The 14,318-nt window shown below is 44.5% G+C and overlaps 1 protein-coding gene across 4 annotated transcripts in view; it reads right to left on the bottom strand.

Moving 5' to 3' along the window:
• fermt2 (FERM domain containing kindlin 2) overlaps positions 1–14,318 on the bottom strand; it is a 51,394-nt gene that overhangs the window by 13,762 nt on the left and 23,314 nt on the right. For 2 of the 4 annotated variants that reach the window (XM_083792099.1, XM_083792098.1), the window contains exons 4-7: positions 6,908–7,036; positions 3,881–3,913; positions 1,167–1,392; positions 950–1,052 (exon numbers count right to left, since the gene is read on the bottom strand). In XM_083792099.1, coding sequence (XP_083648225.1) covers positions 950–1,052; positions 1,167–1,392; positions 3,881–3,913; positions 6,908–7,036 — 491 coding nt within the window. The remainder of the gene's footprint in view (positions 1–949; positions 1,053–1,166; positions 1,393–3,880; positions 3,914–6,907; positions 7,037–14,318) is intronic. The other 2 variants (XM_083792101.1, XM_083792100.1) reach the window with 1 other exon arrangement.

Genomic DNA, 14,318 nt, shown 5'->3' on the forward strand with positions numbered 1-14,318 from the left:
AACACAAATCATGAGTCCATGATCACATTGTTAAACCCATGATGTGTGTATGTATAGTAGTACGTTCTTTAGCCCTGTGAACCACTAGGACTAGCCTCCGTACACCCATATAACTATCCAGCTATCGAGTAAGGGTCTGTGGGTCGTACCTTGGGGTTGAGTAAGGGTCTATGGGTCGTACCTTGGGGTTGAGTAAGGGTCTATGGGTCGTACCTTGGGGTTGAGTAAGGGTCTATGGGTCGTACCTTGGGGTTGAGTAAGGGTCTATGGGTCGTACCTTGGGGTTGAGTAAGGGTCTGTGGGTCGTACCTTGGGGTTGAGTAAGGGTCTATGGGTCGTACCTTGGGGTTGAGTAAGGGTCTATGGGTCGTACCTTAGGGTTGAGTAAGGGTCTATGGGTCGTACCTTGGGGTTGAGTAAGGGTCTATGGGTCGTACCTTAGGGTTGAGTAAGGGTCTGTGGGTCGTACCTTGGGGTTGAGTAAGGGTCTATGGGTCGTACCTTGGGGTTGAGTAAGGGTCTATGGGTCGTACCTTGGGGTTGAGTAAGGGTCTATGGGTCGTACCTTGGGGTTGAGTAAGGGTCTGTGGGTCGTACCTTGGGGTTGAGTAAGGGTCTGTGGGTCGTACCTTAGGGTTGAGTAAGGGTCTATGGGTCGTACTTTGGGGTTGAGTAAGGGTCTATGGGTCGTACCTTGGGGTTGAGTAAGGGTCTATGGGTCGTACCTTGGGGTTGAGTAAGGGTCTATGGGTCGTACCTTGGGGTTGAGTAAGGGTCTATGGGTCGTACTCTGGGGTTGAGTAAGGGTCTATGGGTCGTACCTTGGGGTTGAGTAAGGGTCTATGGGTCGTACCTTGGGGTTGAGTAAGGGTCTATGGGTCGTACCTTGGGGTTGAGTAAGGGTCTATGGGTCGTACCTTGGGGTTGAGTAAGGGTCTATGGGTCGTACCTTGGGGTTGAGGTCAAAGAAGCTGTGATATTTAAACCGCAGCAGCAGGACCTCGTTCTCCTTCACATCCTGCTCCATCAGGGACCGGGACGAGTCCAACCACCTGCAAAGACACAATGCACATTCACCGTGTTAAAACACAGTGTGAAGGCTCAGTTGCGCCCAGTTGCATTCCACAAATGGGACATTTCGTGAATTCCACTGAAGTAAGGCTCACCCCTGGTTGATTTTGGCCTTGTCCAGGAGGGACTGATGCTTGTAAAGTTTTGCCAAGATGTCGGGCGAGGAGATTGGCTGGCTGACGGCGAGAATGCTGGGGTTGCCCTCCGAGAGGGGGCTGTCCCCAAACCAGGCGGTGGTGGGTGACAAGGGACTTCCATCTCTGGAGTCATAGGTCGGTGTCATGGTCTTACTGTACAGACCTGGGCTGGAGTAGATGCTCCCTGGAAAACATACGGTCAGTGGTTAGTCACATGATGTGGTGGACTGAAGTGGTCACTTTGACACCAATCACACAGCAGTCAGTTCAATATATAATTCACACTTTGCTATATCTACCGTAGTTGTTTTGTCATGTAATGTACAAACTATCTTGCAGAGGAATGTGCATTCTTAAATTCAACCAATACCAACACACATGCCTGCTAGGGGTGCAACAGGAAAAAAAAGTGTTGATATACAAGCAGATCTACATAAGCTTGTGACGCGTTATTTTAGAAAATAAAATAATTTGCCTTGATTTGTTGGTCTATAAAAAAATACATGATGAATTGATCATTTTAAAAAGTAATAAACGCCAAGAAAATCGACATTTTCACAACAACACACACAGATGCAACCTCGTCACATCAGCTTGCGGTCAACAGCATGACTACCAGCGAGCCCTTTGCAAATGAGTGGCTTCAACTACAGTAGGTCCCTTCTGCTGATGGCAAGATTGATGCACGTCAGGCATGCAGATGATGCACAATATGATCACACAATATGATCACGTTTGTTCACAATGAAAACCCTGCAGTAGTGCATTGCACTGCAGACTGCACTGCACACAGCAAATTACAGCACAACCAGCCGCAGGGAGGAGGGAGGGAAGGAGATGAGGCGAGGTCACATGGATTTGAATGTTGACCAAAAAAATGGAACAAATAATAATAACCCACTATATATTGTACATTGTAAATATAAAACGTCATTTAACTACATGAATCCTAGGCTAGCATACCAATTCTGGGCATGTCATAATAGGCAAACATTCACCAAAAATAGGCAGATATTCGATGAAAATAGACAAAACAACACGTTGTGAGCTTGTATTTCCAGGGAAGAGAGTGGCGTAGAGGGGAAAAGGAAGTACCGGTATGTATAACTTGGGGACATTGGTCTACTAAGTACTGTATATAGGGTTTAAATTTAAGTGGTTAAAGTGCCTAAAAATGATAATGTTCTGGAGTGGACTGTTGCGTCATGCTGTCGGCAATATAAATTAACTCTAGATTTGGTCTTTTCATAGATAAATAAATGCAAGATCAAGCAGAAGCTGTCACACTTTCTCTTGGCTGGCTCTATGGAGTACTTCTGGCCCAGATGAATGGCCACACACTGACCAATACCCCCACTCCTCGTTTATGTCTGTGTATTGGGTCAAGAAGCAACAGTGACCAAACCATATTTTTACTAATAACAGGAAGTGAGCCGTGTGTGTGTGTGTGTGTGTGTGTGTGTGTGTGTGTGTGTGTGTGTGTGTGTGCACGCCCGCGTGTAGGTCATGAGAACAGGGTCCAGGCCATGGCGACACCATCCCTAGAGGAAAGGTTTTTGGGGAGGCTGTTTAAGGGTTCTTTCAAGGCTTCTCTCTAATGCAGAGGTCATCAGGTCATGGAGAGTACTCCCATGTCCCCTATGGTCTCTGGAGGAATCCCAAGTATCCAGAGAGAAGTAGTATAGATGGAGACAACAGGCAACGAGGCAATCCCACGTTTACTCTCACTCCCCATCCGTTTAACCGAGTCCAACACAGGGTGAAAGACATGGAGAATGTTAACATGCCTCGACTCCCTAATTCTTTCACACAGGGGGAGTGGTAGAGGGTTTACCACCCTTGATGTAAACTCTGGGGGGATTCAACAAATGTCTCTTTGTGTGCAAGCGTTTTGTGTGTGTGTGTGTGTGTGTGTGTTTCCTTTATTTGAGATACAATTTATGACCAATATACGCACTATCTTGCAGATTTCTATCTGTCAATATTTAAAGAGAATCTTATTCTTCTATTGAGGATGTGAAAATCTTTTTTACACTTCCCAATGAGTTATGCGAGCAGGACAATTTCCACCAATCTATGCAAACAATGCGTTTTGATGGGTTTTATAGGAGTTTTTTTTTTTTGTCGGTGCATTTGAGAGCTAGCTCTCAGTCCCAACACATTCCAGAAAGGGAATGTCCGATTTTCATACAGTACAATATGTCCTAGTACATTATAATAAGAATGGTACTGTAAATAAAAGCGAATTATATATTTATTTATTTTTTAATATATATATATATATATATATATATATATATATATATATATACACATATCTATCTATATTCTCTCCTCCTTTGGAAACATTTATGGCTCCTGTGTGCTTCAAAGTGGCCAGCAAAACAACAAACATCAGCAATGAGCTTGTTCTGGAAGTTATAATGGGCGTTTTGAGCTTCAAGTTGAATTCTGATGGGAGGCAAAGCTTTTGTCATGTGACCACCAAAAATCAGCTGAGTTCCTCTGTCGGTGCAGTCAGGTGACTCGGCAGCTGGTTCCTAAGGTTATAGCTTGTCAGTTGACCCTGAGTACTCCAGCTGTAGGGGTGAGGGTTGGAGGAGGAGAGGGAGGCGAAGCAAGGAGGAGAAAGCAGTGCAGAAAACATGAAGGGACAGAAGAGGACAGCTTACCTTTGACAGGTCCGATGTATATTATCTCAGAGGCTAAGATGGAAGGAGAGAAAGAAAGAAAGACAGGGAAGGAGTAAAGAAAAGCAATGGAAGAAAGATGAAGGACGAGGGGAAGGGAAGAGAAGAGAAGAGAAGAGAAAAATACAGGAAAATAGAAGAACGAGGTGCAATGTTTCCACGGCCAGCAACTGCCAGCCTCAGATGACTCAGTTTGCCCAATCGTGGCTCAATTTCCATGCACCCATTCATAGCCATTCAAACTCAACGTGGCTGATTACAAACCCAGGCAGGGCAGGGTGTTGGTCAATGTGACCTACTCTGGCATATACACTGCAGCACAGATGTGCACTGCTGGATATCCAAGGAATGTCATTCTCCATACTGACAAACTGGGCTAATTATTTATAAAAGACGCAGTAGAAGTGACAGGCGAAGTGGGACGGAGTGGTCTGACAACATAGTCTCGACTCATAGGAACAGCTGAGGATTAGTAACCAACATGGCATTCAAACTCAAAACGAGCAGTACTGTAAAGTATCGTTCTGTTGCACACAGGACTGGCATTTCTAAAATGACCCGGAGGTTGTGGTTTTGGAACTAAAAGATGGCCTGGAGTCGGCCTGGAGTCTAAGAAAAGTGATAATGCGCAGCAGCGCACATGGTCAGACATTCGCTAAATGTCAAAGACCATGTTCGAAGAAACGTCTTTGATTATATTACTTTACCTATGCATCCATTTATTCAGGTGTGCAAAAGACATACGTTTCCATAAAACAAAAAAGAATCACACCCGTGTGAAGTGAAGTGGCGCTCTTATCATCGTACATCATCCATTCATTGTCAATGGGAATTTGTGTAGGACAAAAATAGCCGATTTGCTCGTCCACATAAGACGTAAATTCTCCTTTCATTGTCAATTCATTTGTCATTGTCAGTTTGTGTAAGATGAAAATATACACTATATATATATATACCTCAAAAATATAAAATCTACAAGTAGAGAGGAAAAGGGAGATTTAGGAGCGGACAAACATGACGATAATATAGTCTGCCTTTGGGTCTCTGTGGGGTGGAGTGTAGAGGTACAAACAGCAGCAGTTGGCTGTGGGGGTGAGATTAGTGGTTCTGGTTGATCAGGCAGTGAGCTGATTGCGTCGCTGCCTGTCTGTACAGCCTGGCCCTTGTGATTCCTATCAGGAGACCCGGGGTAAGAGGCCAGGCCCTTCACCACAGGGGGACAGAATAACTCTCTGCAACTTGGCCATGAAATACAGTCTACTATAGCATGTGATTCATTGGGAGGGGGCGGTAGGATGTGTGACTAAATGTATGTATGCATGTGTTGTGTTGTGTGTGGGGTGAGTCAGAGAAAAAGAGATAAGGAGAAGACAAGAGAGATAGGGAGAGTACAACATCGGTACAGGAAAACAGATTCTGCACATTCCTCTTGATGCTCTGTTCCTTTTCACCACCGTAACGTGACCACAATCACCCACAGAGAAGAAACCAGTGTATTTATTCAAGCGGTGCACTGGGGGTGGCGGGAGTTCACTTCTAGACTGAGGGGAAGTGCATGCAGAGAGATCGTAATGAAACCCACCCTTGAGATGGAGAAGAGACAAAACACAGGGTGTGAATGTCGCGTGGTAGCTCCTGAAATAAACATGGACTTTAACTCCTTCTGCTCTTGGCTCAGTGCAATATAGATTTTAGCAAAACATCAGAGCAGTCCTATAGTGTGTTTTCACATTATGTAGCTTGCAGTTCATTTGGGAGTGCACAAAAACAAATCCTAAGTGAAATCCTAAGTGTTCATTTATACATATATAACTCTGAGAGGGTCCAGGACGGACCATTGTGGGTCCATATGGTTCCATTTGTTCACTCTCACTGTGCAGCTCTAAACAGAGGTCTGATAAAACTCCAGTCTGTGGGAAAAGGGTCGAGAACTTGTGCACAGGACGGAGAAGGGCAGGGCAGGGGAGGGGCAGCCGCTCTCTACCAAACCAGACAATGAGCCCCATTCACATTGCCTTATAGAGTTAGCATGTTACTGAGTGAGTGAGTGAGTGTCCCCTATAATGCTAACTAATGAGACAGCAACATGGCCAGTCCTGTCCTGTCCTGCCACTCTCAACTCACATGGCTGTAACCGTGTCATCACTGGTGCAGGGACGTAGGGAGGTAGGGAGGAGTGAGTGTAGTTGTGTGTATCCCGGGTTGGGTTTAAAATGGCAGCGTGACCAACTATGTGTGGAATCTCAGCCATTCTTCGTCCACCCTGCCAAGGAGCGGAGAGAGCCAGGTCTGCAGCTCCACGGCAGTGGCCTCAAACTCACACATTCTTATTTGGTCACTAGTAGAAGACAGGGTGCAGCAATCTGCAGCTTTAGTGGTTACGAACCACAGGGGCAATTAGAAAAAAGAGCAGAGGAAAGATGCTCTGTAAAGAATCAGAGGAACCTGCTAGTCAACCTGTTGCAGACATTAACCCATTTAGACCTGAGGCAGATTTAAAAAACAATCACACCTGTGTGAAGTGAGGGGCGCTAATATATTAAGTCTAATAACTCATGTTGATTAGGTGAATGACATTAACAATAAAGAGACAATATGACGAAATGAGGCACATTATGACGTACATTTTCCCTTCATCGTCAATGGCAACAAAACAAACATTGAACTAAAGACAAACATTAAACCTGTGTATAGGAGGGGCTGGCGCCCCTCAAAAACAATGTCGGCCTTATTATATGTAAAAAGTAAACCCACGTCAAAACTGTTCCTGTGTGTGGTGAGGAAGGGGAGAATGTTTAGGCCTGTCACAAAGATGCAGAATGATATTATACTATATACCTGAAGATCGGTTTCTCCAGATAGGGTAAATTGCCGATAACAGATCAAATCATTTGGAGACCGATCGGCCGATCACAGAGTACTGTATATAGAGTTTTTGCTTTGGACGAATCCTATTCCCAGTGGTAGGAGGTGAAGGGATTCTCGTGAGCAGAAGGCCTCGGACATTACCTGATCCAGGGGTTAGCAGAGGACCATCCATCTCCAGAGCCTGCTCCTCAGCTTCCTCCAGCTTTTTCTTCTTCTTCTTGGGATCACGAGGCTTACGCAGCAGTGACAGCTCCTCTGGGTGGCGAATATCTAGAGGGTGGGACGGCCGCATGGAGAAAGTCATAGGCAGGGAGAGGGAGAGAGTCCGTCAAAGTTTTGATTTGTCACATAAACAGTACCTTGCACAGCAACAGTGTTAAGCCACCCAGACCCCAAGAGGAGCAGACATGTCAACAAAGTCATCATTTAGGATTCTTTCAACTACTAGCTTCAAATAAACCACAGCATCAAGGACCAAATGCACACACACACACACACACACACACACACACACACACGCACACATCTCTAACTGCAGTGAATAACGAGGTCAAGAAGGGAGAGAAAGGCAAAGACAGTAAAAGGCTAGGAGAGAGGAGGAGAGAGATACTGAAAGAGAAAGGTAAAACTCATGAACAGCTGTGCACAAATCTAATACTGGCTATAAAGCCCAAATGGTAAATGGTCTTCATTTCTATAGCACATTTATCAACAACGATGCTTTATGATGTGCATTACATTCACCCATTCAGTCACACACCCGAGAGTGGAGAAAACGATGCAAGACCAAATCACTCATCAGAAGCAGGTAAGGGACAGACTGCAGAAATCAGGACAAAACATTATGGAGTTGTCACTGTCGATTGATTAGTATATTGAACATAAATGTAAAAACAGCAACAGAGTACAGACAAACACTCAGTTCAAAAGGGATAGCACCAAAAAACGTCCTTGTGGTATTTTTTCCATTTAGGCCCGATGCAATCAATTCATAGACATTACATGAATTGATTGCATAGGGCCTAAATGGAAACTAGATTGCCACTATCTCCTGAATCACTGCCACCCATTTGAGAAAGGGTAGGCATGTTTTTTCTCTCGCTCTCACACACATTGTTTGATACTACACAGTGTTTGATAACTATCATTATATAATGCTCTAGTGGCACTAACACTGCCCATGTCAAAACACCACCAAATCCATTGACAGACACGTGAGATGCGACAACTAAAGTAAACTGTAATCTGCTACACACAGTGTGTCACTGTGTGTGTGTGTGTGTGTGTGTGTGTGTGTGTGTGTGTGTGTGTGTGTGTGTGTGTGTGTGTGTGTGTGTGTGTGCGCGCGCGCACGCGCACGCACGCGCACGCACGCACGCACACGCACGCGTGTGTGTGTGTAAATGGAATGAAGCTTTGCTATGAGCTGTGTAAAAGCACTATAATATGCAGTCCGACACCAGGTTTCATATAATGCCTAAAGCAGAAATGGCTCTCCGTGGATTTTATTTTCTCATCCGTCACTCCTCCCTCTGAGGCTAGGAAGCCAAGGAGGCAAGGAAGCTGAGGAGTCAAGGATGGAAGGAGCCATCCCTCAGCAGCAGTAATGATGCGTTAGGACAGGGATTGAAGGAACCATCCCTCAGTGACAGTAATGACGCTTTAGCACAGGGTTTTGGGCGGCTGCGAGGCAGTGGGTGAGGCTGCCAGAATGTGTCTGCACAGACAGATGAGCATAGTCGAAAAGCACAGCTGGGCCTTTCGGCTGGATTCACTCTCTTTTGGAATTCCATTCTACCAATCAGGGAGGTGGCTGATATTTGAGAAAGTTTATTTCACTGCACTCACTTTCCAGGCCATTCAAATTTGATCATGCAAGGTCAATTTAAAAGATATGGAACGGTGAGAGAGATGGCAAGAAAGAGAGAGACATTTATCAAGACGGAGAGAGAGAACGAGAAAAAGCAGAGGAGTCTGGAGAGACAGGACTTCTTGGCTTGGTGAGAATTGCTTGTTTAGTTTGTGTAACTAAAGCAAAAGCATTCCAGAGGTTTTAAGGACTACCAGATGGGCGCTCACACTCTCCCTCCTCCCTCTTTCCCACTCTCTCTATACTGACTGTAGCACAAGTGCTGTGCCCTTATACAGCCATGTGAGTGCAGGCGTTCAGCCTAGCTTTAGCCCCACGTTGGGCTGCGTGAAGATGGGGCATGGCCAAGTGTTTTGGGCTGTGTGCGTGAGCCAAGGCATTGCAGAGGCATGTGGCATTTTACTACAATGTCAAACATCCACGTCACTTTCATGACACATTCCAAGTCAATGCCACCTACACAATGAAATCCTGTGTTACAATATAACCCTTTGCGTGCAGAAATTGACCTGGAAATCTTATTTTCTACTGTGTGCTCACTGTGCTGGAATCTATAGGGCATACATCAATGATGCATCTAGTGAGGATGGCTTGGCTGATTACAGGATTTGAGGGTAGGGAATGGACGATATAATGTATTTTTGGGTGTGATACCAATGCCCATAATTGGTAAGTAAATTAACACCCTCTGCTAGATCTGACAATGATGATTCATGGTATTGTAGCTTTCCAACATCATTCACTATCAAATAACCATCTCTCAAAGAAAATAATATATATAAACGCGTTAATATAATGTTTTCTTATGTTTTTCTAAGTCACATTCTCATTCTACAATTTGAATGGCAATCTTTTCAGTGCATTATTGGTAGAATAAATATGCAAAGCAGACAAGATAAAACCCTGTTCTGAAAGTATTTATATTTTATGACAAATAAAAAATAAAAATGTCAACAGTCAAGAGTGGTCTGGTACATTTGTGGAGATATAAATCACATGCAAAATATGGCAATAATAACCTGGCTCACATACTCACTAAAACCTGTGCTGAGGGGCAGAAGTTGAGACTAAGGCTCAGGGGTTTAAATAAGCTCATAGAAATGATTTCCATCAACACACATCACACCTACACAATTAGCCTTACTTGCAGAACATCTTCTATCTTCCATCTTCCAGAGTTGTGGCAGTGGCCAGGCTTCCAGCCAAGGGAGAGGGGAGGGGATTGACTCAGTGCCAGCAATGGTTGCTTGGTCTAACTCCGTGGAACACATGATTCACTGGAGTGAGTATGACCCGACCACAGAGGAATCACAAACACCGTCATATTCTAATTTTATAACACAGTGGTTTACCATGTATGTACAAAGACAGAGACCCTACATGGTGAGAAAAGTTAAGAAGAGGTGGTTTTATCGCCTCTCTCCATCAGATCACTTCATCAGCAGAGTTTGATTTTAAGCTGTGTGTAGTGTAAGGCTGTGAGTGTAATTGATCGGTCAATATCCTGGGGCGCTAAATCAAGATCTTGTTCTGAGGTGGATTGATTAACAATAAAAGGACCGACAAGTAACTCTTCATCTACAACACGGGGTCTGTGTTCATGGGGAAATTGATGACAATGTAAATATTAATCCAAATAATACACTATTATTAGTACTAAAGGAGATAGACGTCAGTATGAAGAACCAACATGACTCAGCATTTTACTTTTAAGCCTAGCGAGTGTAAGAGCATCTCTTCCCCATTCCAACATTGTGATGAAATCCAATTTAAGAAAAATAATTATCTTTAATTTAGGAGTTGGAAGTCGAGGCCAAAACCACACTTCTGTGTTATGAAAACAGTGGCCAAGACACTTGGGCCAGTCAAGCAGGCCACAGGGCGATGGTCCATAAATCAAGTGGACCACTGTGACGCAACGCCTATTACTGTAGCTTACAGCGATTTTTCTTTTGCTTATACTGCAGTGCCCTGTCGCTGCCAATCCTCACTGTTGGTCAGGGGAGGGCGCAGACCACCACTTGCCTCCTCTAATAGACGTGCAGCTCTTCTTTTCACCTGACAGCCAGGAGTTTCACCAGAAGAGCCCAACACGTGGAGGTTCATGACATATACCCACAAAACAATTGATCAGCTATTTTTGCCGAAGAGATTTGGTGTAGAGGGAAAGATGGGGGAGGGAAGTAAGTACGAGTAGTAAGTAGTACGTTTGAGAGTGAAAATTGACCTTTTGGCCTTCATCTTGGTTTATTTTTGCAAACTTTACCCCATTTTAATAGCTAGCTCAGCTGCTCAGCTCCTTTCCCTTAACTTAGGCCCTATTTTATACTATTCAAAACTAGCCTGCCGTGAGCTTGTAGATCTGCTACTGTAATGCCCAAAATAGGGATGAAAGTGAAAGTGATTAAACCAGTCTTCTGTGCTTCTCTTCATCTTTCCTCATTATCCCTGGCCTTTTTTGTCTTAAACTATTAGTCTCTCCTCTGTTGCCTCCAGGTAACATCTTCTGCAAACTAATGGCACCACTGCCATGGCTCCTGTCCCCCTAGTATCCTGGAAACGAGGGCATAGCAGGTCAGGACACAGGCAGAACATGGTGCATAACAGACAGGACACTGTGGTTAAGTGGAAGTGTGTGACTGCCATTATCCATAAATTATGTTCATTTTTACTGCATTTTGGAGTGGAACTTTGTACACCTCAAGCTCCTAGGCCCACAGTGTCATGCGCTCGTCATTGGTGAAGACTGTATTTCCTCTGTGTTGTGTGTACTGTATGTTCCTGTGTGGTTGTATATCTGTGAGGTTACACGCACATTAAAGTGTCCAATTTGTCTAGACAGGTCAAGGTTGTCATGGCTAAATGTGACTCATCGACAGATAAATCTTTTAAAATGCCCTTTCCTTGATTTCACCATTAAATGCCTTGCCTTTTATGCAAACCATATATTAATATGGCCATTCTATTTAAACCATAACAGAAACAAATCTTTGGACTTGAAAAGCACACAAAAAGGAAAGACCTTACAGTGGCAAAATAAAAAAATAAAGCGTAAACCTAATGAAAGTGATATGTCTTCACTCCTTTATCTGTGCAAGTGACAAGAAAAATAGGCAATACGGTGCATGATCTGAAGGCTGCCAATGGAAATCACAGTACAAAGTCAGAGTGTAACCGAGTGATTCTAGCCAGTACCAGTACAGTATATATTCTGTGGAGTCTTCACCCATTCCCAGCTGGCCCAGATGGACCGTGTCTGTGTCAGGGGTGAGACTAAGCACAGCTGCAGTGGACATGGGAGAAGTACAGCAGAGATAATTGGTTTGATCCATCTAACTTACTGTAGAGCAGCAGGTACAGCAGGGACTGTACAGTAAGCTCTGCTCGTGTGTAGGAGATTCACTATCAGAGGTTCGGGGAAATGCATGAGAGATTGAGAAAAAGAGATGAGAAATAATTTGTGAATAATATATTAACACTGAATATATGTGTGCAAACTGTGCATACACAGAGCTCATGAAGTGTTATACTGTGGATATTTACAGGAGCGAGAAAGAGGAACTGCGACGAAGAGGATGAAATAACTCCCACACTGAAGGAGTGAACCTGGAATTTGTTTTGCACCAGGAAACGGCTTCTGCAAGATCAACTGCAGAGTCCAGAGTGAAAAGCCCCTTGAAATCAATCATCGAGGAAAGAGGAGAGAAGTTACTATCACAGCTGAGAGGAAACTCACGTCTCCCGTCCTCTCTCTCTCACTCTCTCCCTCCCTCTCTCTCTCTCCATCAGCCTCTTTTCCCAGTAGTATATCTCATCTCCTTCCTCTCTCTCCCTGTCTGGAGTGAAGGCCAGTTGGACAGGTCATCACCTTTTCCAGTCTGTTCTGGCTCTCCATGCTCAGCAGCTCTCATGCCTGAGTTTTATTTAGTTGCTCGAGGGTGTCACAATTTTTTGTTTGTCGATCTTCTATTTTTGGTACACAACACCCGCGTGCAACTAAGTAAAAACCAGGCTGCTGGCCACTGTGGCCAGTCAGTGGGAAGCACACAGAAAAACGGTCTTAAGGTCCTCACACACCGGGCGCGATTTCAGATTTTTTTGCTGCATTTCTCCATCGGTTTTCCGAAAAACAAGTCCAGTGTGCAACCACCTTTTATGTCCAGGGATAATGCAAAGATAAAGACGTGCTGTGTAGAGTCATAGACCTAACCTGACTCCGCCAGATTGCGGCAGTATTGAGTTCACAAGTTCCCTCCTCCTTGCGTTGATCCTGCCTCTAGCGGCAGCATATCGCTCCGATCAGCATATCGCTCCAATCAGCATTTGATCGGAGTACATCGTCTCTGCCCAGTGGGACCAGATTGGAGTAGGAGGAGGAACTCACTGCTGCCACCAGCTGGCGGAGTCAGGTTATCGTAGACCAGTTGGACAAATAAAATCATATGACATAGGTCCAACTTCAAGTTAGTGTGGAGAATATTTCCTGCTAATCTGAGAATAAAAGTTATTCTTCCGGTTGGTGACTGTGGGGGAGAGTAAAAGTGAGGTAAGTGCATTAGTGATGCAAGTTAGTAGTGATGCATTACACTACCATGGGCCTTCATCGCTACCGTAAGTCATGTTGCGACATCCCGGCATGCACCAAGTCAGCCAAAAGCAATTTGTCCTGAATTTCTGTGGAGCTAAAATAGATTTATTACAGAAGAGGTAGACACATTCCAAACTAGGACAGACCAAGAGCTGCACAACGTGCTTCTACCCTGCAGTACCTCCCCTTTTGAAAAATAATCTTTGTGTATTTATGTTCCACTGAATCTGCTATTTGTTCTTTTCATTTCATGGAACTGCATAGTTGGCCATTTCTGCCTTAAAAAGGCCAATAAAAGCATGACCCCTTTTATTGGAGCCTTGTGGAAAAATGCCAATGTGGGGGGGGGGGATCTTCACACCTGGATGTTCTACTTGAGACAGTAACTGGGGAGCAAGGGCAAAGGGGCAGAATCTGGAGCCAGCTAGGAAAAGTGGGTGTGTTACAGGGTCAAGGGGGGCTTTGTGCTCCACTGAGTGACCTTTCGCATCTCTGACAGGGCAGCAGGGTACCAGTTGATAGAAAATATTGATAATGGACCTCTAGGTGGTACTCAGCCACTCGGCCCATGGGGGGGGCACTTAATATGGGCACTTTAATATGGGCTGGAAGGTTGAAAAAGACAGTCAGTGATGATCAAATCTGAGAACCCTTCGGCAAATCAAGGAAAAACAGCACCATCTTTTCCTTTGAATTTATTGACGTGACTCAACAGTCTGTTCCGAGAGACTAGCGATGGTCAGAGAGAGAAAGAAAGATTGGGCGCATGCATGTTGTATATAAATAGTTGTGCTTCTAGTGCAGTGTACATTCACAATTGTGTACCTCTAGTGCAGTGTACACACAGTTGTGTGTGTGTTGCGCAGTGTTTATCATGTGTCTTGTGCACGTGTGTGGCTGAGTCAGAGTGATAATCTCTGTTTATTAAACAGCGGTAAGAACGATTGGTCTCTGGCTCCAACAGCATGTCAAGTACAGACCCATTACTGGACGTCCCATCAGAGCAGAAGACACCATCCACCACCAACAGCGTTTGTTTGATATGAGCATGCCAAATGAATGAAGGTTTTGAGCACAAAATCCATGCTCCATTC

The sequence above is a fragment of the Protomyctophum parallelum genome (assembly GCF_964188405.1).
Source record: "Protomyctophum parallelum genome assembly, chromosome: 20".
Lineage (NCBI taxonomy): Eukaryota > Metazoa > Chordata > Actinopteri > Myctophiformes > Myctophidae > Protomyctophum > Protomyctophum parallelum.